We start from the raw sequence: 26,938 nt of genomic DNA, 5'->3' as shown, positions 1-26,938 counted from the left end.
GAAGAGAACATAGACAAAACATTCTCTGACATCAACCTTACAAATGTTTTCTTAGGTCAGTCTCCCAAGGCAACAGAAATAAAAACAAAAATAAACCAATGGGACCTAATCAAACCAAGAAGCTTTTGCACAGCAAAGGAAACCTTAAAAACAACAAACAAAAAGCCTATGGAATGGAGGAAAAGCTTCAAATGATGCAACTGACAAGGGCCTAATCTCTAAAATATACAAACAACTTATACAACTCAACACCAAAAAGGCAACAACTAAAAAAAATGGGCAATTAAAAAATGGGCAAGAGACCTGAATAGACATTTCTCCAAAGAAGATATACCGATGGCCAACAAGCACATGAAAAAATGCTCAACATCACTGATTTTTAGAGAAATGCAGATCAAAACTTCTCTGAGGTACCATCTCACACCAATCAGAATGGCCATTATTATTAAGTCCACAAATAACAAATGCTGGAGGGGGTATGGAGAAAAGGGAACCGTCCAGCAATGTTGATGGGAATATCAATTGGTACAAAGCATTATGGAGGTACCTCAGAAAACTAAATATAGAACTACCATATGACCCAGCAATCACACTCTTGGGCATATATCTGGACAAAACTGTTTTTGAAAAAGGCACATGCACCTGTATGTTCATTGCAGCACTATTCGCAATAACCAAGACATGGAAACAACCCAAATGTCCATCGACAGGTGAATGGATTAAGAAGTTGTGGTATATGTACACAATGGAACACTACTCAGCAATAAAAAAGAACAAAAGAATGCCATTTGCAGCAACAAGGATGGAACTAAAGACTCTCATACTGAGTGAAGATTGCCAGAAAGAGAAAGACAAATACCATATGCTATCACTTATATCTGGAATCTAATATACGGCACAAATGAACTTTCCCATAGAAAATAAACTCATGGGCTTGGGAGAACAGACTTGTGGTTGCCAAGGGGGTGGGGGAAGGAGTGGGATAGACTGGGAATCTGGGGTTAATAGATGCAAACTATTGCCCTTGGAATGGATAAGCAATGAGATCCTGCTATATAGCACTGGGAACTATATCTAGTCAGTTATGATGGAGCATAATTTGAGAAAAAGAATATGTGTGTGTGTGTGTGTGTGTGTGTGTGTGTGTGTGTGTGTATTACTGGATCAATTTGCTGTACAGTAGAAAATTGATAGAACACTGTAAACCAAGTATAATGGAAAAAATAAAAATCAGTAAAAAAGATTTGGCAGTTATAAATGAAGCTGCTATAAACATCCATGTTTAGATTTTTGTATGAATGGAAAAATTCATTGGGGTACATCTACATGGTTTTAACAATAATAATAATATAGTCTTCATTTTTAGAATTTTTGCCTCTTACTTTCCTCTTCTTTTATTTACTGTTTAGTTTCTTATATAATTATATTGACTGAGAACTTCAATTATAATAGTAGAAATGTGATAGTGGAAAACATTTGTTTTTCTTTCAAATCTTGAAGGTATATTTCTAAAGTTCCTCACAGCACATGACATTGACTGTAGTTTTGATAGACAATATTTTAGTAAGTTTTTCAGTTGTCATTTATTAAATTTAGTTGCATTCATCATATTTCTAGTGTCCTGAGACTTATTATCATAAAATAATTGAAATTTATCAAACATTTTCATCCATCTGTTGTTAAAGTCATGTAGATTTTGTAGTCAACAAATCTGCAATCGTCAAGCAAGAAATAAATAACATTGACAGGAAGTTTTGATTACTCAAGCTGCAAGAGAATTGCACAGAAACAAAGATGAAAGCACAGTAGATATTAGAAAACATCAGAAAAAATATATCATGAATAAATATTATGAGATTAATCAGTAGTTATATTAGTCATTATCCAAGATCCTTCTGATCTACTCAAGTGATCTTTGTCATTAGACATTTAAAGGGGACATTCATCTTGGCTATCCCACTCATAATGTGATACTGTTTTTGGTTTAATATATATCCCAGCCAGATGAGATATTCAAAGGCCTCCACTGGGCCTTCTCTAGTATTATAGCTCATTTCCTACTGACTGAGGACATGCTGAAGGAGCTTCTAGGTATTTCAATCCAAATTTTATACCTAATTGCTGGGTAATGACTATTGCATGTGTCTCAGTACCAGGTGATACACTGTAAGTCATTTAACCTGACTCCATTTATTACTCGATCTCCTTATGCCCACACTCACAGGTGGGCCATGATGATGCTTTGGTTCTTGGCATGTTGATGCCACGTCAGACCACATATCTAATAGTTCTTGAAATATTTTGGTATTTTCCTTTTCTCAGTGTACAGTTAAATGGAGCATAAATGGAAATAGTTCTCTTTGGGGAAGAATAGGGGTATCTTTTCAGGTAATGTTTGTTTGCCATGGTATTGCAGTCCACTTCTTCTCTGGGGCCATGACTGAGTTTTCAGGCACTGAGGTCAAGAAACAGCACAGGTAATTGTGACCTTTTGCTGGGGAAGATCGCTCAGTGTTCTGCTTCTCCACTCTTGCCTTTTAACGGTAGAGTTTAAGCAGTACCCTTGCTGACTGCCCCCTAATTTTGCCCCTAGAGACACAATATTGTCTTAACCATCTCCATAACTCTCTGTAGGTCAGAGATTCTTGACTGCCCCTCTGACCTCAGTGTTTGTTATGGAAATTTTAACTGTCTCATTTCTGGTGGTTCAGTTCTACCATCTGTGTTCTATTGCTTAAGATCCCCCTTTTCTCCATCACTCTTAATGATCCAGCTCTGTAGTTATCTCTCCAATCGTCAGCCCCAGTCTACAGAGGAGAGTCACCACTGAACTTGGTAATTCTGATACTCCTCTACCAGAACATTCCTGATGATCTTGGTGAATGGTATGTCTCCTCTAGACTCTCTCATGGAATATAAGATTCTGGTGTATTTTCTCACCTCACATGATATGTCCACTCCACTTTCCTGAATCTCTTTTATCCTTCTCCTACCTCTCAAGGCAACTCAGGCATTTCCACACTCATCCTCATAGACCACTGCCTTGTCTAGGCTTTGAAGGGCCACATCCCTTGGGTCCTTGCCTATGAGTCCAATGTCCCCATGGTAAGGGGTTCTAACACAAAATCCAGTTTTATGCTCCAGTCTCCTAAGCATTCTCAACATCAAATTCCATGTTACTCCTGCTGGTATTTGTTAGCGGATACATGTAATTTTGCATTTATTCTGTTTTGTCCCTTAACAAACTTAGGACATTGCAAGTTAGTCTATGTAGAAATTTAACTCTAAGAATGAGCCTGGAATCCAGGAACAGCATTCACAGTGGCCTAATATGGAAGACCGAAAGGTATCTACTGTACCCAAAATACCTTTTTTCTTGAAGTTTTAAAAATATTTTTTATTTAGTTATTAGAGAAGATAGAGATATCTTATTTGACATTACTTGTGAGTTTTTTTCTTTATTTACTTTCTTGTTTCATTCCATTTTTCTTACCTGCTTTACCAGGTTCTTTGTATACAATTCATATCACATGGGACTATGCATAAATTAGAATGCAGAAGTGCAGATATCTTCATTCTTTTTTCTTCCTCTATGAACAATAACGTCATTTTAACCTAGTTTTTTTTCTTTCTATGGAACTGAAAAATAAAATTAATAATTTAGGTTGGTGAAATAAGTTTAGAATAGGAAAACCAAACAAAAAAGTAGAAAGAATTCTGCAAGTCAACGCTTTCCATGACCAGAAGCTGAGAAAAAAAAAAACCCACACAAATAGTATATATATATATATATATATATATATATATATATATATATGTATGTATGTATTTGCCTTTTTCTAGGGTCACACTTGTGGCATATGGAGGTTCCCAGGCTAGGGGTCTAATTGGAACTGTAGCCGCCAGCCTATGCCAGAGCCACAGCAACGAGGGATCTGAGCCATGTCTTTGACCTACACCACAGCTCACAGCAACTCCAGATCCTTAACTCACTGAGTAAGGCCAGGGATTGAACCTGTGACCTCATGGTTCCTAGTCAGATTCATTAACCACTGAGCCGCAACGGGAACTCTGAGATACTCTTGAGATGTTATTTAGTCCTGCCTTCATGGACTTGGAGAACAGACTTGCGGCTGCCGTGGGTCGGGGGTGGGGATCAGGAGCTTGGGGTTAACAGATGCAAACTATTGCTCTTGGAATGGATTTACAGTGAGATCCTGCTGTGTAGCATTGAGAACTATGTCTAGATACTTACATCACAACACAACAATGGGAGGAAAAAGTATGCATACGTGTGTGTAACTTGGTCTCCATGCTGTACAGCGGGAAAAAAAAAAATCCTGCCTTCATTTTAGTAACATTTCGCAATAATCCTTGACAGTTGGACCATTTGACTTCTAAAATATCCCCCCCCAAAAAAGGTTCCAGAACTCTTTACATGAACCACTGCTTTTATTATTTATGTTAATTTATGATTACAGTGTCTTTCTTTAATTACTTTTTTTTTGCTTCCCTACTTGGATCACACGAAATCATAAGGTTTGTCTTGAAATTCCCATTAAAGGATATAGGTCAATATATATTTTTTAATTGAGTGATTATGGTCCTAAATTAAAATCCTTAAAAATGTTCTAAAATTACCAACTTGGAGGGATCATAGAGATAAACAATTTTTAAAACTATCTATCATACACTTCATGGGCAACACAGGCATATTTCTATATGTAAATACGGAGGTGAACACATTAGAATATATAGCAAATCAGTTTATTCACCTGATACCTCACAAATTCAGAATGAGTTCCATGGCTGGTGTTTCATTTGTTTCAACTTCCCTTTCTATCACCTAAGAATGCATTGTTTAATACAACTTGAATAGACCTACACATTTATTTATTTTTTATCCAGTGCCTTCTGTTATATATATGGTAAATGATTTGAGAAGCAGTGTAATTTCACATTTCAACTTTCTCATTGCCTTTTTTTATGCCTCAGAAGACTTCTCTAGACTCCTTCAAGTCAGAGCCTCCTTCTGATCACCCTCCTTAAGGCTCCTTTTACTTGCTTGTTCCTCAAAGCATAGATGAGTGGATTTAATACAGGAGTGACCACACTGTACATAATGGCAATGATCCTGTCCTGGTCCATGGAGCTACCTGAGGTAGGACGAATATACGTGAAAACAACGGGAGCAAAGAAAAGAACAACTACCATGAAGTGGGAGGCACAAGTGGACAGTGCTTTATGAAGCGTGCTGCAAGAATGGGTCTTGAAGGAAAGATGGATGATAATGTAGACATAGGAGAGAAGTGTTAGAAAGAATGGACCCATGGCAATAGTCCCCGTGACAATGCTGAGCAGCCACTGGTTAAGCTCAATGTTCCCACAGGCTAGCTTCAGTAATGGCTTAATATCACAGAAGAAGTGATGGATGTAGTTGGATCCACAGAAGTTTAAGTGAGAGGTCATTATGGAGTGCAGAAGGGCATAGAGAAAACCAATGATCCAGACAGTGACAGCCATTTGAGCACAGGCCTGAGGATTCATGATAAGAGTGTAACGAAGTGGTTTGCAGATAGCCACGAAGCGGTCAAAAGCCATCACGGCCAACAACAGGGCCTCTGTGCTGCCCAGGAAGTGGAAGAAGTGAAGCTGGCTTATGCATCCCCAGAAAGAAACTGCTTTGTGTGAGGAGAGGAAGTTCCCCAGCATCTTTGGCAGTGTCACTGTGGAGTAGCAGATATCTAGACAGGACAGGTTTCCCAGGAAGAAATACATAGGAGAATGGAGTCTTGGCTCAGAGATGACAACCATCAGGATGGCTCCGTTCCCAGCCACGATGACCAAGTAAATTGCGAGGAAAAGCACGAAGAGCAAAGGCTGCAGTTCTTGGATGTCTGTCACTCCGAGGAGAAGAAATTCAGTGACTGATGTTTGATTGGGCATCACTTAAAAGCAAAGACAGAAGAGTATATGGAATGCTATCTCTGCTGGAAATTAAAGTCCTCCGGCTGAGGATTTTCCCTCCTGGACAACAACATTTTGAGGGAGAGCCTTGTTGTTGTAAGTAGCACAGAGGTTTTACAGTATGTGGACCATTAGCTTATAAAATGGTTAAGGTTATATACTGGTTATGAACTGTTACTCACCTAAGCTTTTTCTTTATTAGATTTATCATAGTATTTTTCTTTCTCCTAGGGATCAGTGCATATTTCTATCCTACCATTTTATCTTTGAACTTCTATGTTCTGACACAACTTGCCTTTTCTTGTCCTAAGTCAGTTCTAACAGAGGGTAAATTGTAAACTACTCCATTACACCATCTCTTGACCTAGGAAGAAACCATCTGAAGGGTTTTTATTTAAGAACAGACATTTAGAGAAAAATAAGGGCTATAAGGAAATCTGAATAAATACGCAGACATTGGTGTGCTTCCAATAAAAATGGTACCATTCAAAAACTGGAAAATCCCTGAAAGAGAAGAAAAAGATTTAATGTCAATAAAAAGGAATAAAAATGTGAACTAGGGAACATTTCTAGGCATCTCTAGGCTATATAGCTAGGGAAATTTGAGAAACTATTTAAATTTTTTTTCCACCTCTAAAAAGGCTGTCTTCAAGGAACTCAGAGTAGCTTTGTTTGATAGCCATGTATATTTTGTATATTGTTAAAATTTATTACTCCTTTTTAAGATATAAATTCTTAAGATACAATTTTTTGGTTCTCTGACACTCAAATCAATATGATATCAAAAATTCACTGGGAAAAGTTTTTCCCTAACATTTAAAGAAAATCATATTCAGATTTCCTATACCAAATGTTTTATTTCATTTAGAAATTACATATTTACTTTGCAGAGTATGTAGAGAAATGGCAGGAAAAATATAGGCAGTACGGAGATTTCATAATCCACAAATACAGTGAAAGTCTATCCTAAGATAGAAAACCAGCTCTAAATCCTGGACATTTAACTTTAATACTAGTAAGATGATAGAGAATATGGGTAACTTCCCAGTTTGTCTCCTATTTCATTTTCCTACCTGATTCAGTATTCAACTTCACAGCTATGGAATCTTTTCAGGTTTATACCCATGAAAATTAAATAGTAAAAATATATTTGAAACTAAATAGTAGAAAAATATTTGAAGTGATAGCTTATATTTGGGTTGCAGCCTGAGCTCTTCATCTTCGAAAACCATTTCTTTCTGAAATTCTGCCTGTCTTTTATGAGTCACAGGTCTCTAGACTTTGAAACCCTGAGAGAGAGGGTGTCCCCTGCGTTTGAAAAGATTATTGTAAGAATAAACAGGATCCATTCTTATATCTACAATATAAGAGAATTTTCCTTAGGGAAATTTCATCTTGAGTTCCTTTCTTTTTTTGGGCCGCTCCCGCGGCATATGGAGGTTCCCAGGCTAGGGGTTGAATCTGAGCTGCCAGAGCCACAGCAACGCTGGATCCAAGCCGCGTCTGCAACCTACACCACAGCTCACAGCAACGCTGCTTACAGCAACGCCGGATCGTTAACCCACTGAGCAAGGCCAGGGACCGAACCCGCAACTTCATGGTTCCTAGTCGGATTCGTTAACCATTGCGCCACGACGGGAACTCCATTGAGTTCCTTTCTTTTCCCCCATACTTTCCACGATTTTTCCCTAATATGTTTTAGTTTCAGAACCATGGACAGTACAATTCTCAGTAGCCTCAAGTTTTCTTCTTCCTTTTTTTTTTGCCTTTTCTTGGGCCGCTCCCGTGGCATATGGAGGTTCCCAGGCTAGGGGTCCAATCGGAGCTGTAGCCGCCGGCCTAAACCAGAGCCGCAGCAACGCGGGATCCAAGCCACGTCTGCAACCTGCACCACAGCTCACGGCAACGCCGGATCCTTAACCCACTGAGCAAGGCCAGGATCGAACCTCCAACCTCATGTTCCTAGTCGGCTTCGTCAACCACTGAGCCACGATGGGAATTCCCTCAAGTTTTCTTAAATTACCTTTCATTTCCTGTGACAGGGTTGAAGGATACACTTTCTCCTCTTGGGGACTTCCCCAGAAAAACTCTGTGTAAAGTGGAAAAAATTGTGTAATGATAGTTAAGGAATGAGGGCCAATCATATACCATTGATCCACAGAGAAAGATGTTTACTATTTTTACTTATTTATCAATGTGGTCCTATGGAAAACAAAAGAAGAGGAATAGGGAGAAGTAGTATTGCTTTTGTTTCTTGCAAATCTGACTCTTCATTGTTGGTAATAACACTAAATTATTTCCTAAGTTTGGGATCTAAAGGCACATTTCTCTCCGAGAGAATGAGGCTGGTCTCTCCAATGTGTATCTTCACTTCTTGCTATATCTTTTATATAAAATATTTTATATGCTTGATTCCAAGGACTATATATATGCTATCTGACATTTCTTCAAGCCTTCTAATTAGTTATAAATGCCATGTACTTCTTTCATCTTTCTACAGAGGTTCATTTTTGGGGCTTTGCAAAAGTTCATTATCTATTCATCCCATCAATAATTTCTAGTTATGGAATGTGCTATGAATATAATATAAATAATTATTGTGTGCTGACTTTGTAAATTATTGTTCTGGGTTCTTTACATGTGTTAGTTTATTGTTTCTTTCAAACACCCAGTGTAGGAAGTATTAAAATCATTCCTTCTTTACTTCAAGAAAGAAAAGTAAGGCTCAGAAAATTTAAGTAGATTTTGCTCTTCCCTCCTAATTCTGTTGAGGAAGAATTGAAGAAAATAGTTGTGTATATTCAAAGTGTACAATACAATAAATTGGGTATACAGTATCCTATTATTAGCTCTAGTCATCATTAAATTTCCCTGTTTTTCAACAAAGTGTGAAAATAGGATTCAAATTGGGATTTCTGGTTCTAGAGGTAATAGCAGTATTCTTGCAATACCAATCATCTCATCTACAGATTCCTCAACTATCTAGAGATCCTTCATTTTGATGACATCAGGATCAGAGATTTTCCTGTTTCCTGTTTGTTTCTTTGAGGTCTTACTCACAAATTCTTTTATTCCTCAAGTAAAAATGACATTGTCTTTAAAATGTTCTTTTATTACGAAGCATGCTTCATGGGCATGTGTTCTATGCAGTCACTCAGGGGTCTGTGTTAACAGGTCCCCATGATTGATTTAATGCTTTGTTTTCAACATCTTGAAACTTTTAATAATTTTCAAAAAAGGATGCTGCATTTTCATTTTTCACTGTCCCCAATAAATTGTGTTAACTATTCTTGTTTATTAGAGATAAGTTTTATACTTGCTATTTAGAACTACAGTTTTTTAGAGTTCATATTTAAATGCTGCTAGGGAATCAGCCAGAGGCATTAGACGGATCCCAATGAGGAGAAAGGAGGGAGTCATTTCAACTGCCTCCTTTTTTTGCAGGGGGCAAAAGAGAACATGGGTGAAGCAGGGGAGCCTTTGAGGGCTAAAGATGGAGTGCCCTCTTAACACCTCCTGCCCAACCAAGTAGCTGGCAACAGCTCAAATGACTCAACAATAGGACTGAGGTTACAGCATCTTGGAGTCCTTCATGTTCTGGTGCTCTGCTACTTTGTCTTTGTGTAGAGAGATAAACCAGCAATTTTGTCTTCACAGAGGTTTGCATAGAATACCTGTTCCACCCCTTCACTTTTCATCTATGTGTTTCTTAAAGTGAGTCTCTTATATGGAGCATATACTTGGATCTCAGTTTTTTAAAATCCATTTAGATGTTCTATATCTTTTGATTAAATAATTTAATCCATTTATATTTACAGGAATTATGAATAGGTAAAGACTTACTGTTGCCATTTTTTAAATTATTTTCTGACTCTTGAAGTTCCTTTATCAATTTGACAACTAGAAATAACACTGTTAAAAGTTGAAGTATATATTTATGTACTTACCTAAATCTACATGTACATACCTAAATCTACATGTACATATATTTTTCCCATAGCATTCCTGTTTGCTCCCCAAAACTGATGTCTTCTCATGGTCTTCAATATAAAACCCACATCTCTCTAGACAGCGTCCTGTCTACAGGTACACAGATTCATTTTCAAATCTTCAAAAGTACTGTGCTGAATTGCATGGCACATATGCCTCTCCTGCCTGGAGTGCCCTCTTTAGTCCCCTGTCCTTTGCCTGACCAATTGTTTCCTCGCCTTTAAAACCTAGCCTACCTGCTACCTTCTTTGGGAGGCTTTCTGTGACCTTGCTCTTCCAACCTTCCCCCCATCCCATCACAAGGCCAGTTAGTATTTGGTCTCTCACTTGTCTTACAGCACCTACACTCCCTTTGACTTTATTTACCATTTGGCATATTTCTACCATAAACACTTGAAAGACCTAGTCATGAAAATAGTTAAGAAAGGTTGTTTTGATAAGGTTGAGGAAACACTGGAAACTAGGAGGCTGCATACCTGGATATTGTGCTAAGATAGGCATGGTTTAGTGAGGAAGAAATATATAAAAAATTTTTCTAGGAACTCTTGATAAACTTTTACTTGATTGGGGGATTGGGAATGAAAGGTGTTGTCAAAATAAAGATGACTGTGATATAATAATCTTGTGTACCAGGCATAGTTTTTAAACCACTCTAGTGGAGCACAGTGTGGTTGGGGAGAGATAAAAGATTTTGTGGTTGAACAAGCTGATTTTGAGCTGATAATGGAACTGCGTTTAGCAGGCATTTGGAGATACTACATTGGTGCTCACAAGGGAAGCTATGGCTGGTTATATAAATTAGGCTGGTGGGTGGTTCTCATGGGCCAGGGAGGAATTGCTCAGGCTTGTCCCCCAAGTGTTTGGGGGCTCAGCAGCTAAATCTCCCAACCCTGAGAATCTTTCAAGGTCTTGCTGACCCTCCAGAACCCACTCTCATTTCGAGTTTCAACAGAATTAGAGGAGAAGGGAAGTCTCAGCCGCATACCTCTAGAAAGATCTGCAGACCCCAAGGCCTTCTCTTGCCTCTGCTCTCTTCTAGGCTCCATCAAACCTTACTCTCCATTGGGTATTAGACGGATCCCAATGAGGAGAAAGGAGGGTCATTTCAACTGCCTCCTTTCTTTTGCAGGAGGCAAAAGAGGACATGGGTGAAGCAGGGGAGCCTTTGAGGGCTAAAGATGGAGTGCCCTCTTAATACCTCCTGCCCAACCAAGTAGCTGGCAACAGCTCAAATGACTCGGCAATAGGAATGAGGTTCACAGAATCTTGCAATCCTTCACTTTGGTGCTCTGTTCTGCTGTGAGCCTGGGAATCTACAGGAAACGTTCCCTGCTGTTTTCCCCCCTCCCCCTTCAGTATTTTTCTTTCATGTAAAATTTATGCCTCATTTTTAAAAAAGCAAATATTGGAGTTCTTGTGGTGGCTCAGCAATAAGGAACCCAAGTAATATCCAAGAGGATGCGAGTTTGATGCCAGCCCTTACCCACTGGGTTAAGGGTCTGGCATTGCTGTGAGCTGTGGTGTGGGTCACAGATGCAGCTCAGATCCCTCATTGCTGTGGCTCAGATGCAGATGCAGCTCAGATCCCTCAACAGCTTCAGCTCTGATTCGACCCCTAGCCTGGGAACTTCCATATGCCATAGGTTGGGCCCTAAAACATCCCCCCCCCAAAAAGTAAATCTTAAAAAAATATGGATTTGAAAATTGAAAAACACTCATCTTTACTGCTGAGATAGCTCTTTTTCCCCCTTATTTATTTGTAACATACTTAACATTAAAATATATATATATCAAATGGTCACACCACATATATTTTTGTACTGTGGACATTTTTTCATGTCATTATTTTAGAGACCCCACTTTTTTATGGAGTTCATAATATTCCACAGAGTGCGTTCTGTTTAAAATGCAGTAAATCCTTTCTCTGCATCACTTTTTGATAGTCTTTATCAGAAAGAAGAGTTAATTTTTTTGAGTGATACATGGATAATTTATTTTTTCAGAACAAAGGTCATGAATAAAACTTATTTGGGAAATATTTTTAATTCTATTAAAAAACCTAGGAATATAACTTAAAATATTCCAATTGTTGGCAGTCTTTCAATCTCAACAATGATGCATAGAATCTTTATAGACACCTTCAGATATGGGTATCCTATAATTCATTTGGTTCTCTACTGATAAAAATTTAGTCTTAATGTTTATGTTAATGATGATCTTTATTTTGTTTTTATTTTAAACTACAAATACCTGCCTATTGTAAAAAAAAAAAGACATTGTTAGAATTTGGTTTTGGGCTTTCTTAGCAGAATCTAGAATATGTATTACTCCAGAGTGTGATTTTACTGTAAAAGCTTGGTCATTTATTGTCTCACCTGAATGGCAGTGTTATTAATGAGGTATTAATGAGATTTCCCCCATTCAGCTGGGTCAGAAAAACATATTCTCCTGGTACTCCTCTTCCTCAAGTGCTGCTCTATTACTAGCATCCTTCTTATTTCAATTCTGTAGCAGTTTGTTCTTTGTTACATCTCAAATAGTTTTTCCCTTCACGTGAACAGCCTTTCCTTCAATCACAGCTTACAGGCTCCCTATTCAAGTGTATCTTCAGAGTCCCAGAGGCACAGCTTCCTCCCTCTAATGCTTTCTACACAGCCTCCAGCTCCTTCATCTGAGTTACTCATACTAAATTTGGGTTCTACCTAACCTATCCAGCTAGAGTGGTTTTCTAGATGGAATTAATCATCCATTATTTTGTCAGATCCTACAATGCACAATGTACCATAAGATGAACTATAGGGAGTATCATAAGGCGACACAATACATATTCTCTGCTTTGATACAGTGCTTACTATATATAGAGAGAAGGTGGAGCAGTGGTAGTGACTTAGAGTTCATCCTGTTTAAAATGCAGTAAATCCTTTTTCTGAATCACTCTTCAATAGTGTTTATCAGAAAGAATAATTAATTTTTTTAGTAATACATGGATAATTTATTGTTATAGAACAAAGTTCATGAATAACAATTATATGGGAAATATTTTTAATTCTATTAAAACCCCAGGAATAAAAACTTAAAATAGGCCAATTGTTGCCAATCTTTCAATCTCAGCAAGGATATGGAGAATCTTTACAGACAACTTAAATTTATATCAAACACACAATTAGACAAAAGATTCTGAAAAAGTGATGCATTAAGAGGGGAAAAGTGCACCAAAGGGCAGCAGTTTCCACTCTTACTCCTGATGAGACGACTGGTGATATTGACGGGAATACAATAAAAGATGGTACTCTGGTTATTCTGATGACAAAAAAAATGATATTGACTACAATAAAGCTGATGGTGAAGATATTCATTATTGAACTGGTGACAGAAATGGCAGTGATGTTCAAAATGTTGGTAATGAGGGAAATAGATGATGAAGTTTCAATAATATTAGTGTTCCAAGGCAATTCAGAGAACAGGTCATCCAGTCCACCCTTCAGGATGTTATATTTACATAATATACCTATTTCTATATTATCATGCAAAAGATATTCCCTTTGACATATAACTGATATAATATTTTGCAATAATGATAATATAATATATAACACATATACCTAACTCTGGAATATATACAATAAGCCTGTAGCTTGTGTGGGACTTAGAAGCTAGTTTTCCTAATTTCTATTTAGTGTCATTTCAATATACCATATACCATATACCATATATGCTCTGGGACAGCCTTGCTATTAACTGACTCTGTAAATGTGGTGAAAAGTGGAGATTTTCCCCCAAATGCTTGTTTATGGGCACTTTGTTTATTGTTCCTAATCCCAAGAACTCTCTATGCCCAAAACCCTTTTTAGTGAACTCTTCACATCCTTGTTTCTCAGACTGGAAATAAAAGGATTGAGAGTGGGAGTTACCAGGGTATACATGACAGCAGCAACCAGCTCCCCAGAGGAGTGAGAGGTGGATGGGGGCTTCAGGTAGGTGGCAAAGACCGTGCTGTAGAAGAGGATGACCACGGAGAGGTGGGAGCTGCATGTGACCAGGGCTTTCTTTTTCCCCTGTGCTGATGGAGCCTTAGCTACAGCATGTAAAATATGGACATAAGAACTTATGGTGCAGAGGAGAGGGCTGATTCCTAAAAGTCCTGCCAGAACCAGTCATTAGGTTCTCATTGAGGTGGGCATCAGAGCAAGAAAGTTGAAAGAGTGGACCAAAATCACAGGATAAGTAGGGAATTTTAAATTGTTTGTTTGTTTTTTGCTTTTTAGGGCCGTACCTGGGACCTGTGGATGTTCCCAGTCGAGGGGGCAAATTAGAGCTACAGCCTACACTACAGCCACAGCAGTGCAGGATTCAAGCTGAGTCTGTGATATATACCGCTACTCAGGGCAAGAATGGATTCTTAACCCACTGAGCAAGGCCATGGGTCAAACTTGCATCCTCATGGATACTAGTCAGTTTTGTTTCCAATGATCCACAAAGGGAACCCTGGGAATTTCTTATTGAGTATAGAATGATAGGGTAGCAAGAGGGCATGGACCCACCCACCAGCAGTCCACATCCACCAGGAGTCGTTAGGAGTGGATAGTGCAGAGGATGGCAGATGGCAGCACAGCAGTCAATAGCCATGGCAGTCAAAAGCAGGTTGTCTGTATCCACAAGAACCACAAAGAAATATATTTTTGCCAGACATTCAGAGAAAGTGATTGATCCACTCTTTGTCCAAAAAGCCTCCAGCATTTTGGGGGCTGTGGTGGTTGTAAAGCAGGGATCAACCAGAGAGCCGAATGAGGAAGAAGTACAGGGGGGTGTGGAGGCGGATGTCAGCACCAATAGCCAGCAGAAGTAGCAAGTTTCCCAAGAGACCCAGCAAGTAGAGCACTAGGAAGAGACCAAAGAGGAACTGTCATTTGTCTGGGTCACTCAACAGCCCTGACAGGACAAAGTCAGGGTTCTTGCTGCAGTTCATTCAGGTCCTGACGTCTAGAAGAAAGGAATCAGCATGAAGAGTATTCACTACTGTGAACTCCTGAGATGGACAGCACTTGGATCTTGTCTCCACAAGTGTGTTCCTTTATTCTGCTAATGTGAAGAATGAAGAACAGAAACTAAAATAGCAATATGAGGGACAAGATTTCTATTTTTTGGAAGATGACCTAAGATGACCTCACAAAGATGAGGGAATGAATGGAACAACAGAAGCTTCCTGGAGTTCTTTATGTGTAAAAGAGTTTTCTTCAACTTTTTTTTATTGGATGATGGAACTGCTTATGAATCTGTTTTCATTACAATAGTCTTTCTAGGCCGAGATTGCATCTCAGTATTTAGCTTAGTGGTTGGCACATCATAGGAACTCAGTAAATGCTCCTACCCATCCACACAGTCGTGAGTATAGTCTCAGCTTTTGTTAATGACTAGAGTACTGTTAGCCTCCTAACTGGTTCAATATGCCGACTCTCACCCCAGTCAGTATGTTCTCCACATTGCCACCAGAGTGATCTTTTCAAAAAAGAAAATCTGATCATATATTTTACTTGTTTCAAATCAGGTATCTGAAGCACCATTTTTCTTAGGAGAGTATACAAATCCCCATCCTCTCTAACAAAGCTCAACATATTTTGATCTTGAGATGTCTCTGCAGCCTCATCTTACACTGTAGTCCACTCACTCTCTGTTCCCCAGACACTCTGGCTGCATTGAAACCTGCCCTGCGTCCCATATTCCTTTTCTTCATCCTGAGCCAACTCCTGCTCACCCTTTCAGTCTCAGGTCAATTGGTGACTTTCTTAGGAAAGTTTTCACTTGCCATGTTGCTTAAGTCAAACTTGCCTTTTATATGTTGTCATTGTACCTTTGTAGAATTACTACACTTGTAATGTTGACCATGTAATTTATATTCATTTTGTTAAAATGTTTATTTAAGATATTTAGTTAATGTTGGACTTCTCCTCAAGGCCATGAAGTGCATTATGGGAAATATTTCAGTTAGTTTTCTCTCCCTTGCATCTCTGGTGTTTGGCATCCACTAAACAATATTTGCCACAAAATAAACAAATTAATTAATTGAGACTGAAGACAAGAGAGGGCAATATGTTGTCCTCCACATGTGAAATGTCTTCCATTCCATTTCAAAGGTTTATTAATAAAAGTTTTTCCTCCAAATATTCTCCTAATATATGGGTTGGAAACATAGATTCATCTTTTTATCTTTTTAAAATCCAGATGGTACTGTAACACTTTTTTTAAAAACTATAAAATCATCCTCATTTTTGTCTTTTTTCACCATTTTCAGTCATTTTCTTTGGATTTTTTTCATCAACTCTCTCCCAGCTTATTTCATCAAGAGCTTAACTGGCTTCACTGGTTGCATTCTAATTATTAACATTCATGCTACAAGCATTTTCCAGAAGATGTACAACTTTCTCCTTTTGGCTTGATTATCCCTTGTTCAGATAACTCTAATGTCTTTATCCCTTGTTCAAGTATATCTAATATTTTCTAATGTGGCACTTATACCTATCTGTGCCTGGTTATCAAGAATTTCTACCTTCTTTCCACCTATCAATAAACATGATTTTCCACTTCTCATTGCTGTTTAGTCTGCTTTCTCCTTTGGCCAATCTCTTCATAGCTCCATGAATATGATTATTTATGCTTTCATACTATATATATATATATATATGATAATCTAGCCCTTGACTGAATATTTTCTTGAGGTGTTTTCTAATTTTTATGACATATACATTTTCTCTTGTTAATTATATTATAAATACCTTTCAGAGTAAGAATCACATTTTCCTTTTAAAAGTCTTTTAAACTAACAGTCAAAATTTGAGCATAAGGTCTGGCCCAATCTTCTTGTCTAATGACTGCTCTCTAATTATATGGCAGTTTCCTTTCATTTTTCCATAACATCATATATATAGTACTCTTTAAATGTGGCAATGAATAATTGACTTAGAATAAAGGTAAATAATCTTTTCCATCTTTATGCAGAGCATTTGTTAATACTTGGGAAAGACCTCAAACTTTCACCTGGAGAGCTAGTTAAGTCACAGATTTCTACACTCTTTACCTGATAAAATATGTTTTAAGGACTTTTAAAATTGGAAGCTGGGGGCGTTTCCCTTTTCCTATAAGATTAAGGCTTCTCTTTCTTCTTTGTCTCTCATAAACTACACTTCTTTCAGCTCAGGTGTAACTGCTTCTCTCCCCTTTTTACATCTTTTGGATGTAAAATTTGATTTTTTTTCAGGTGATCATTTTATTTTATTTTTTAAATTTTATGTCCCAATACGTTATTTTTTTTTCATACTGTACATCATGGTGACCCATTTACACATACATGTATACATTCTTTCTTCTCACATCTTCTTTTTTAAATTTTTTTTTACTTTTTTTTCCTTTATTTTTTTATTGTTTCTTCCCCAGTACAATTTTTTTCTACCTTACAGCATGGTGACCCAGTTACATATACATGTATACATTCTTTTTTCTCCAATTATCATGCTCCATCGTAAGTGACTGGACATAGTTCTCAGTGCTACACAGCAGGATCCCATTGCTAATCCATCCCAAAGACAATAGTTTGCATCCATTAATCCAAAGCTCCCAATCCACCTCACTTTCTCCCCATCCCCCTTGGCAACCACAAGTCTATTCTCCAAGTCCTTGATTTTCTTTTCTTTGGGGAGGTTCCTTTGTGCCATATGTTAGATTCCAGATATAGGTGATATCATGTGGTATTTGTCTTTCTCTTTCTGACTTACTACCCTCAGTATGAGAGTCTCTAGTTCCATCCATGTTGCTGCAAATGGCATTATTTTGTTCTTTTTATGGCTGAGTAGTATTCCATTGTGTATGTATACCACAACTTCTTAATCCATTCATCTGTTGGTGGACATTTAGGTTGATTCCAAGTCTTGGCTACTGTGAATAGTGTTGCAATGAACACATGGGTGCATGTGTCTTTTTTAAGGAAAGTTTTGTCTGGATATATGCCCAAGAGTGGGATTACTGGGTTATATGGTAGTTCTGTGTATAGATTTCTAATGTACTTCCAGCATTGCCACAAGCTGTGGCATAGGTCACAGATGTGGCTCAGATCTGGTGTTGCTGTGGTTGTAGCATAGACCTGCAACTGCAGCTATGATTAGATCTCTAGCCTGGGGACTTCCATATGCTGCAGGCAAAGGCCCTAAAAAATAAAAAAGAAATACTTGGAAGCCATTTATGACAAACCCACAGCCAATATAATACTCAATGGAGAAAAGCTGAAAGCCTTCCCACTAAAATCTGGAACAAGACAAGGATGCTCACTCTCATCACTTTCATTCAACATAGTATTAGAAGTCCTAGCCACAGCAATCAGACAAACAAAAGAGATAAAAGGCATCAAAATAGGAAGAGAAGAGGTAAAACTGTCACTGTATGCAGATGACATGATACTATATATAGAAAACCCTGAGGACTCAACCTGAAAGCTACTTGAACTAATCAACAAATGAAGCAAGGTAGCAGGATATAAGATTATATTCAGAAATCAATCACATTTCTGGATACTAACAATGAAATATTAGAAAAGGAATACAGAAATACAATACCTTTTAAAATTGCAAACCAAAAAATCAAATACCTGGGAATACACCTGACCAAGGAGGTAAAAAGACTTATATGTCGAGAACTATAAAACATTAATCAAGGAAATTAAAGAAGATGTAAAGAAATGGAAAGATAGTTCATGCTCCTGGGTTGGAAAAATTAATATTGTAAAAATGGCCATACTTCCCAGAGCAATCTACAGATGCAATGCAATCCCTATCAAATGACCCATGACATTTTTCACAGAACTAGACAAAACAATCCAAAAATTTATATGGAACCACAAAACACCCAGAATCGCCAAAGCAATCCTGAGGAACAAAAACCAAGCAGGAGGCATAACTCTCCCAGACTTCAAGAAATATTACAAAGCTGCCACAGTCATCAAGAGAGTGTGATACTGGTACCAAATCTGACATACAGACCAATGGAACAGAACAGAGGACCCAGAGGTAAACCCACACAGCTTTGGCCAATTAATCTTTGACAAAGGAGGCAAGAATATAAAATGGGAAAAAGACAGTCTATTCAGCAACTGGTGCTGGGAAACCTGGACAGCTGCATGCAAATCAATGAAACTAGAACACACCCTCACACCATGCACAAAAATAAACTCCAAATGACAGAAAGACTTAAATATAAGACAAGACACCATCAAACTCCTAGAAGAGAACATGGGCAAAACATTCTCTGACCTCAACATCATGAATATTTTCTCAGGTCAGTCTCCCAAAGCAACAGAAGTAAAAGCAAAAATAAACCAATGGGACCTCATAAAACTGACAAGCTTTTGCACAGCAAAGGAAACCAAAAAGAAAACAAAAAGACAGCTTACAGAATGGGAGAAAATAGTTTCAAATGATGCAACTGACAAGGGCCTAATCTCTAGAATATACAAACAACTTATACAACTCGACAGCAAAAAAGCCAACAACCCAATTGAAAAATTGGCAAAGGACCTGAAAAGAAATTTCTCCAGGGAAGGTGTATAGATGGCCAACAAACACTTGAAACAATGCTTGACATCCCTGATTATTAGAGAAATGTAAATTAAAACTACTGTGAGGTACCACCTCACACCAGTCAGAATGGCCATCATTAGTAAGTCCACAAATAACAAATGCTGAAGGGAGTGTGGAGAAAAAGGGAACCCTCCTGCACTGTTGGTGGGAATGCAAGCTAGTACAACCACTATGGAGAACAGTATGGAGGTATCTTAGAAGACTATACATAGAACTATCATATGACCCAGCAATCCTTGGGCATATATCTGGACAAAACCGTCCTTGAAAAAGACACACACACCTGCATGTTCACTGCAGCTCTGTTCACAATAGCCAAGACATCAGAGTTTCCATCGTGGCTCAGTGGTTAACGAATCTAAGAACCATGAGGTTGTGGGTTCGATCCCTGACCTTGCTCACTGGGTTAAGGATCCAACCTTGCCGTGAGCTGTGGTATAGGTTGCAGACGTGGCTTGGATCCTGAGTTGCTGTGGCTGTGGTGTATGTCGGCAGCTACAGCTCCAGTTAGACCCCTGGCCTAGGAATCTCCACATGCCGTGGGAGCGGCCCTAGAAAAGGCAAAAAGACAAAAAGACAAAAAAAAAAAGCCAAGGCATGGAAACAACCCAAATGTCCACTGACAGATGATTGGATTAGGAAGATGTGGTATATATACACAACGGAATACTACTCAGCCATTAAAAAGAAGAAAATAAGGCCATTTGCAGCAACATGGATGGAACTAGAGACTCTCATCCTGAGGGAAGTAAGTCAGAAAGAGGAAGACAAATACCATATGCTATCATTTATATCTGGAATCTAACATATGGCACAAAGGAACCTCTCCAAAGAAAAGAAAATCAAGGACTTGGAGAATAGACTTGTGGTTGCCAAGGGGGAGGGGGAGGGAGTGGGAGGGACTGGGAGTTTGGGGTAAATAGATGCAGAATGTAGCCTTTGGGATGGATTAGCAATGGGATCCTGCTGTGTAGCACTGGGAACTCTGTCTAGTTACTTATGATGGAACACTTAATGTGAGAAAAAATTATGTATGCATGTGTGTGTAGCTGGGTCACCATGCTTTACAGCAGAAAAAATATATACATAAATAAATGATAAAAAAGAAAAAAAGAAATATTGTTAAAATTCTCAGTCGCTCTCTAGTTTTTTGCTCTGCTTCAGATAATCTTGGAGAGATGCACCTGTAGCCGTAACATTTCATTACCCTTAAAGAACATAGGGCTGCATGTATCTTTTTGAATTCGTGTTTTAATTTTCTTTGGGGGGATGCCTAGTAGCGAATTGCTGGATTATATGGTGGATTTATTTTTACTTTTGGGGCAAATTTTTATGCTGTTTTCATATTGGTCATACCAGTTTGCAATTCTACCATATGTGATGAGGGTTCCCTTTTCTTCACATTCTCACCACCATTTGTTATTTGCTGTCTTTTTGATAATGCCCATTCTGATAGGGGTGAGGTGATATCTCATTGTGGTTTGAGTATGCCATTTCTCTGATGATTAGTGATGTTGGAAATATTAATGTGTTTCTTGGCCATCTTGTGTCATTTTTTTTAAGAATGTATATTCAGATCTTCTGCCCCCTTTTTGGGAACTTGCTTTTTTTTGCCCTAATTAATAGCTTTTTATTAATGATTTTTACTTTTTCCATTAGAGTTGGTTTACAATGTTCTGCCAATTTTCTACTGTACAACAAAAGTGACCCAGTCACACACACACACATTCTTTTTCTTACGCTTTTCCTCTATCTTGCTCCAATACAAGTGATTAGATACAGTTCCCAGTGCTATACAGCAGGATCTCATTGTTTATCTATTCTAAATGGGATAGTTTGCATCTATTAACCCCAAAATCCCAGTCCATCCCATTCCCTGACCTTCCCCCTTCCCAACCATGACATGTTTTTAAATCAGTTTGGTATTTTAAATGTTAAGGTATGTGATTCTTTTTCTATTTTGGATATTAACCTCTTATGAAATATCTTCTCCTATTCAGTAGGCTGTCTTTCTTTTTGTTGATTATTTCCTCCCCTGTATGAAGGTTTTTTCAGTGTGATGTAGTCCCACTTATTTATTTTTGCTTTTGTTGCCCTTGCCTGAGGTGACATGTTAAAAAATAATGTTAAGACCAATTCAAGGATCGTACTACCTAAGTTTTCTTCTAAGAGTGTTATGGTTTCAGGTCTTACGTTAACTCTTTAATCCTTTTTGAGTTTACTTTTATTTATAGTGTGAGAAAGTAGTCTGGTTTGATTCTTTAGCTTGTAGCTGTTCGGTTTTCCCAGCGCCATTTCTAAAAGATGCTGCGTATTCCCCATTGTATATTCTTGTCTCCTTTGTTGTAGATGAATTGACTATATGGGAAAGGGTTTATTTCTAGGCTCTCTGTTCAATTTCATTGAATCTATACATCTGTTTTTAATGCCACTATCCCATTGCTTTGACTATGATAATTTTTTAGTATTGTTTGAAATCAGGTAGAGTTAATATGTTTTCAGCTTAGTTATTGTTTCTCAAGATTGCTTTGGCTATTTGGGGTCTTTCATGGTTCTACACAAATTTCAGGATTATTGGTTGTAGTTCTGTGAAAAATGCCATTGGTATTTTGACAGAAAGAACATTGAATCTGTAGATTGCTGGTAATTTCCTTGGGCAGTTGGGCTTGCTGTCAGGATCTAGTTTTGTAAGAGGCTACGTCCTGACCTGTGAGGTGGCAGAGGGGAGGAGAGTGTAACCCTAGCTGAGAAATAGTAGGATAGGACTGCTGGCTTGGTTCTCTTCCTATGTGATGCTGTAGGATGGTCTCTGCTGTTGCCTGGGTTCTCTGATCAGGCTTCCTAGACTTTTGGAACTGGGTATTATACTGATCCATAGGTGAGGGTATGAATTAGCTTCTCTTCCCTGGCAGGTCAGCCAAATTGGCCCCAGGGTCTGCACATTTTGTTGTTTGTGTCCTGAATGAGGCAATACCGTGCACTGAATTCCCTGCCCAAATAAGGCCACTGGTTTTGCTCTGTAGATGGGGAATGCCATGGGTTGTGTTCTTTGCTGAAGTCCACTTGAAGCACGGCTACGATATGGGCTGTGCAGCTTGCCCATAGTCTAGCTAGGTTCCCTGGTTGGGCAAGCTGAAAGCTGTATTAAATAATGGGTGGGGCTACCAATCTGTCTCCCTGCCTACATGGAGAGGGAGAACCAGCTCCAAGGCTAGCAAGGTTCTTCATGGACTTGACTGAAGCTGACCCATGTCCCGAGTTCCCATACTGATCAGAGTCCCTGGATTTCCTCTATAAACAATCAGCTCTGTCTTCTAGGCTTCCATTTGAGCATCAGTGGCACATGCAATTGTGTAGGTGTTCTGATAAGCCTTTCTGTTCAGATAACGCTGGGAGCTCCACTCAGCAGTGGGCTAGGCTATGACTTGGCTCAGTGCTTAAGTGATAGAGGCAAGCATCCCAGGCTGCAGGCCTGGAAAGGGTCTTCATTTGAGGGCCCCAAATAGGCAGACCTGTGCTCTGACCACGTTCCTGGTCAGACTGTGCCAATTTCTTGTCTCTGAAAAAGAGCAAAACTGCTAGCTGGGACTACTGCTGGGTGGTACGGGCAGCGACTCCACTGCTAAGATGCAAATACTAGTTTTTGGAAGCCCCTTCCTCTTCTCCATCACATTCCCATTCCCAGCAGTCAAGATCTGTAGAGTCCTCTTGCCATCCCTGTGGGGTAATCCTGAAGTGGGGGTCCCCATGCAGTGACCCACAATGCTGGGGGCATGGGATGTCCACCTTGATCTTTTTTTCCCCACTGGAGGAACCATGGACTTAAGGGAGACCTCTCAGTGTGGTGCTACACTGACCTGGAGGAAAGGCAATGCAGGCAGCAGGGAGCTCCTCCTCCTTCCCTTCTAGTGCCATTTGTCCTGGTCTCTGTGGTGCAGGGGGCTGCTTTGGCCTCACCTCTGTGTTCTGCCAATTTCTCAGTGATGTCTTATCCATGAATAGTTACTAGTTATTCTCCTCCTGAGGGGGATAGAAGCTGGTAATGATTTATATTGTCTTCTTGGTGATATCACTCTTCTAGAATAATTTTGAATGATTTTATCTTTTAGCTTTTATGTTAGAGTTAAGGTGATTTAATTACCACCATTACAGCATTAGAGTATTCTAAATTTTTATAGTATTTTATTTGAGAAATTGCGAAGATCTGTGCAACACATCTTACACATTATCTCAATTTTTTTTCAGGATAGGTGTTGTATCCATGTGTTAACATAGAAAAGTTTCAGAAAAAAATAAGCCACTTGCCCCTGATTACACTTCTGTGGAGAAGGTGAACCAAAATTTGATCTTAATCTGTACCTGACCAGGTCAAAAGCAAGGAAAGTAAATAAAAGTTTTAAGTTTTGGAAAGTAAGAGATAAAACTCTTTATTTACAGATAACGATGTGTAATAGAAATTTTAATAATATGTATAAAGATCTTTTAGAAGTTATTATTAAATATGGAAGATGAATGAATATAAAGTCAATATACAAAGTAAATTGAATTTCTATATACTGACCACAAACATTAGACAATTAAATTTTAAAAATCACTTTACAGTAACATCAGATATGTAGAAATAAATTAAAGTTATATAAAACTATTGCATCCATAATATGTATAATTTCTGATAGAGTTCTTAAGAACCTAAAAAAAATACCAAATATTGTATTCTTAAATTGGAAGATGCAATCTTTTAAAGCAGGCAGTTGTTTCTTTTTCTTATGCTTTTAACTGGTTTCTATTATGTAATTAAAGAAGAATGTATGTACCATACTGAAATGAGCAATAGCAATGAGCCAGCAGACTTATAAGGAAAGGTTTTAAAATCCTCTGCTAAGTCCATTGGAGGTAAGAAGACAGTTCATTTTGATCTATGGATTCAATAATGTACCTCAGTCAACATCTTAGTAGGTATCTTTTAAAAATCAAAACCTTAATTGTAAAACATGTGGATAAGCAAAAGACCCAGAGCAGATAACAAAATCTGGAAGCAGAGTTGGAAAACTTACACTATCCAGTATAAAAATGACTGTATAGCTCTAGGAATTGATAGAGGTTGGTAGAATAAGCATAAATATATAGATCAATTGAACAGATGAGAGACCCTCACAGACATACAATTCCTAAATTTATTTCAATTGCACCAACTGCAATTCTTTAGGGGGAATATTTGTTTCTAGTTAATTATTGCAGTTAATTGGATATTGGTGAGTAAAATGACCAGTAACACTTACCTTATACCATCACGATGATTCATTTCCAATGGATTATAGAACTAAACATGAAAGGTAAAACAATAAAGCTCATGGGAAGTAACACTGGTATGATTTTAAAATCAGTTTTTTCTGTTTTAAATTTTTTTTAATTTCAGTTTTTATTATTCTATAGTTTCAGAATAATTTAAATGCATTTGCATTCATTTTACACACGCTGACCAATTCTTTTGTGCTTCTCAAACCTGAAGATCTGTGTTTTTAAGAATTCTGAGGAAAAAGGCTTAAACGTTATTTCTCTAGATATTACTTATCATACATTCTCTCTACACATGGACACTAGATCTTTCTGAAACTATTGTTAGACAAATATTAAACATTTTTCCCCCTATCTTTGTGACTCCTAAGTCTTTCTAATTAACAAAAAAATTTCCTTTTTTCCCCATTTTGTGGGAAATTCCTGGATCTGTCAGTGCAAAATTCTGTCTTTTTTGCATTTTATCTACTGCTTATACTATCCATTAAATTTTAATTTTTTGGTCAATATATATAACATTCATATTAAACTTTTGTTATTTTTCAAACGTACCTTCTTAAAACATTTTAATTGTGTTTTTTTATTTCTTTTTATATTCATTCTGTGAGTCCCTGATTGTTGTACCATTCAAACTTCTCACTTACATAACACAACTGACATAGTGAGACTTCCCATGGTGACCATTGTGTATTATTAATTAAAACCCTGCAAGATGAATAGGACAGTAGTTGGATCCTTAAAAAGCCAGAGAGTATTGAACCAGGTGGTTCTTCTATATGCTTCAATACTATATGATATTACAAATTTAATTGTAACTCAGAAAAAAAATGAGTTATCTTTACCTTGATAGAAACAGGCCAGGAGGGAAAATTAATTTGAAGTCTTTAGAATTAAAGAAATTCACATTTTCATCAGACTTGACATTGTGGAGTGAGGTTTAAATCTATGGTATTTACTAGAGTAATTTTTGTCTAACTCCATGTCAGTGTTTTTGTTACTCAAAGATAGTCCATTCCTATTACTTTCCTCATAACGAGCTCTGTTTGAGCTTTAATTTCTTGTTTGACTCTGTTATGTTTTTCCAGTAGATTGTGATTTGTCTCTTAATGAGGAAGGGATAGACGTGACTCAGCAAAAGAGGTAGGCTTTCTTCTTTTAACAACCTTTTGTAGAGCTGCCTTCATGGCTTTGTTTCTCAGGCTATAGATCATCGGATTAAGTGTGGGAGGCAGAACAGTATAAAAAAGAGTAAGCAAAAAGTCTAATGCAGTTGGAGAGTCAGAATGTGGCTTCAGAAACTCAAAGACACCAGTAGAGAGAAACAGTGTGACCACAGCTAGATGGGGGAGGCAAGTGGCAAAGGCCTTGGCTCTCCCCTCGGCAGATGGGATCCTCAGCACAGTAGAGAATATGCGTGTGTAGGAGAAGCCAATGGAGAGGAAGCAAAGAAGTATCATCAAGGACACGAAGCCAGTGACCCCAAGCTCACTGACATACTCATTAGAACAGGCGAGTTTTAGGAGCTGGGGAACCTCACAGAAGAACTGGTGGATGACGTTGGCACCACAGAAGTGGATGGAGAAAGTAGCAGATGTATGCATAACTCCAGAGACGACCCCACTGATCCAGACGGCTAGGATTCCGTGAATACAGGTGTTGACATTCATGATGATTTCATAGCGCAGGGGAAGGCAGATGGCCACATAGCGATCATAGGACATCACTGTGAGCATGGCCAGCTCAGCAGAACCACAGAGAGTGAAAGCCAGACATTGCAGTATGCATTCCCAGAGGGAAATACTGCTAGTATGTAAGAAAGAGTTACAAATGGACCTCGGTACCGTCACAGAAATAAAGCATATGTCCAAGAAGGAAAGATGTTTGAGGAAGAAATACATAGGGGAGTAGAGACTGTCATCCATGGACGTTGCAGTGATAATGAGTGTGTTGCCAGTTAAAGCCACTAAGTATAAGACTAAGAACAGAGAGGCCCATAAGACTTCTAGCTCAGGCTTGGCAGAAAATCCCATGAGGAGAAACCCACTCACTGTAGTGAAATTGGCCAT

At 38.2% G+C, this 26,938-nt stretch overlaps 2 protein-coding genes and 1 pseudogene across 2 annotated transcripts; all 3 read right to left on the bottom strand.

The window, feature by feature from the left end:
* Positions 1-5,019: 5,019 nt before the first annotated feature.
* Positions 5,020-5,967, bottom strand: LOC125136479 (olfactory receptor 12D2-like). The gene has a single exon (XM_047797311.1). It carries the CDS (start codon positions 5,944-5,946, stop codon positions 5,020-5,022), a length of 927 nt encoding a protein of 308 aa, XP_047653267.1. The 5' UTR covers positions 5,947-5,967.
* A 7,802-nt stretch (positions 5,968-13,769) lies between these two features.
* LOC125136500 (olfactory receptor 1G1-like) lies at positions 13,770-14,923 on the bottom strand (annotated as a pseudogene).
* An 11,052-nt stretch (positions 14,924-25,975) lies between these two features.
* Positions 25,976-26,938, bottom strand: LOC125136575 (olfactory receptor 14J1-like). Its single transcript, XM_047797431.1, has one exon. It carries the CDS (start codon positions 26,936-26,938, stop codon positions 25,976-25,978), a length of 963 nt encoding a protein of 320 aa, XP_047653387.1.

The sequence above is a fragment of the Phacochoerus africanus genome, chromosome 9 (assembly GCF_016906955.1).
Source record: "Phacochoerus africanus isolate WHEZ1 chromosome 9, ROS_Pafr_v1, whole genome shotgun sequence".
In the NCBI taxonomy this organism is placed as follows: domain Eukaryota; kingdom Metazoa; phylum Chordata; class Mammalia; order Artiodactyla; family Suidae; genus Phacochoerus; species Phacochoerus africanus.
This window is presented reverse-complemented; position numbering and strand designations above follow the sequence as displayed.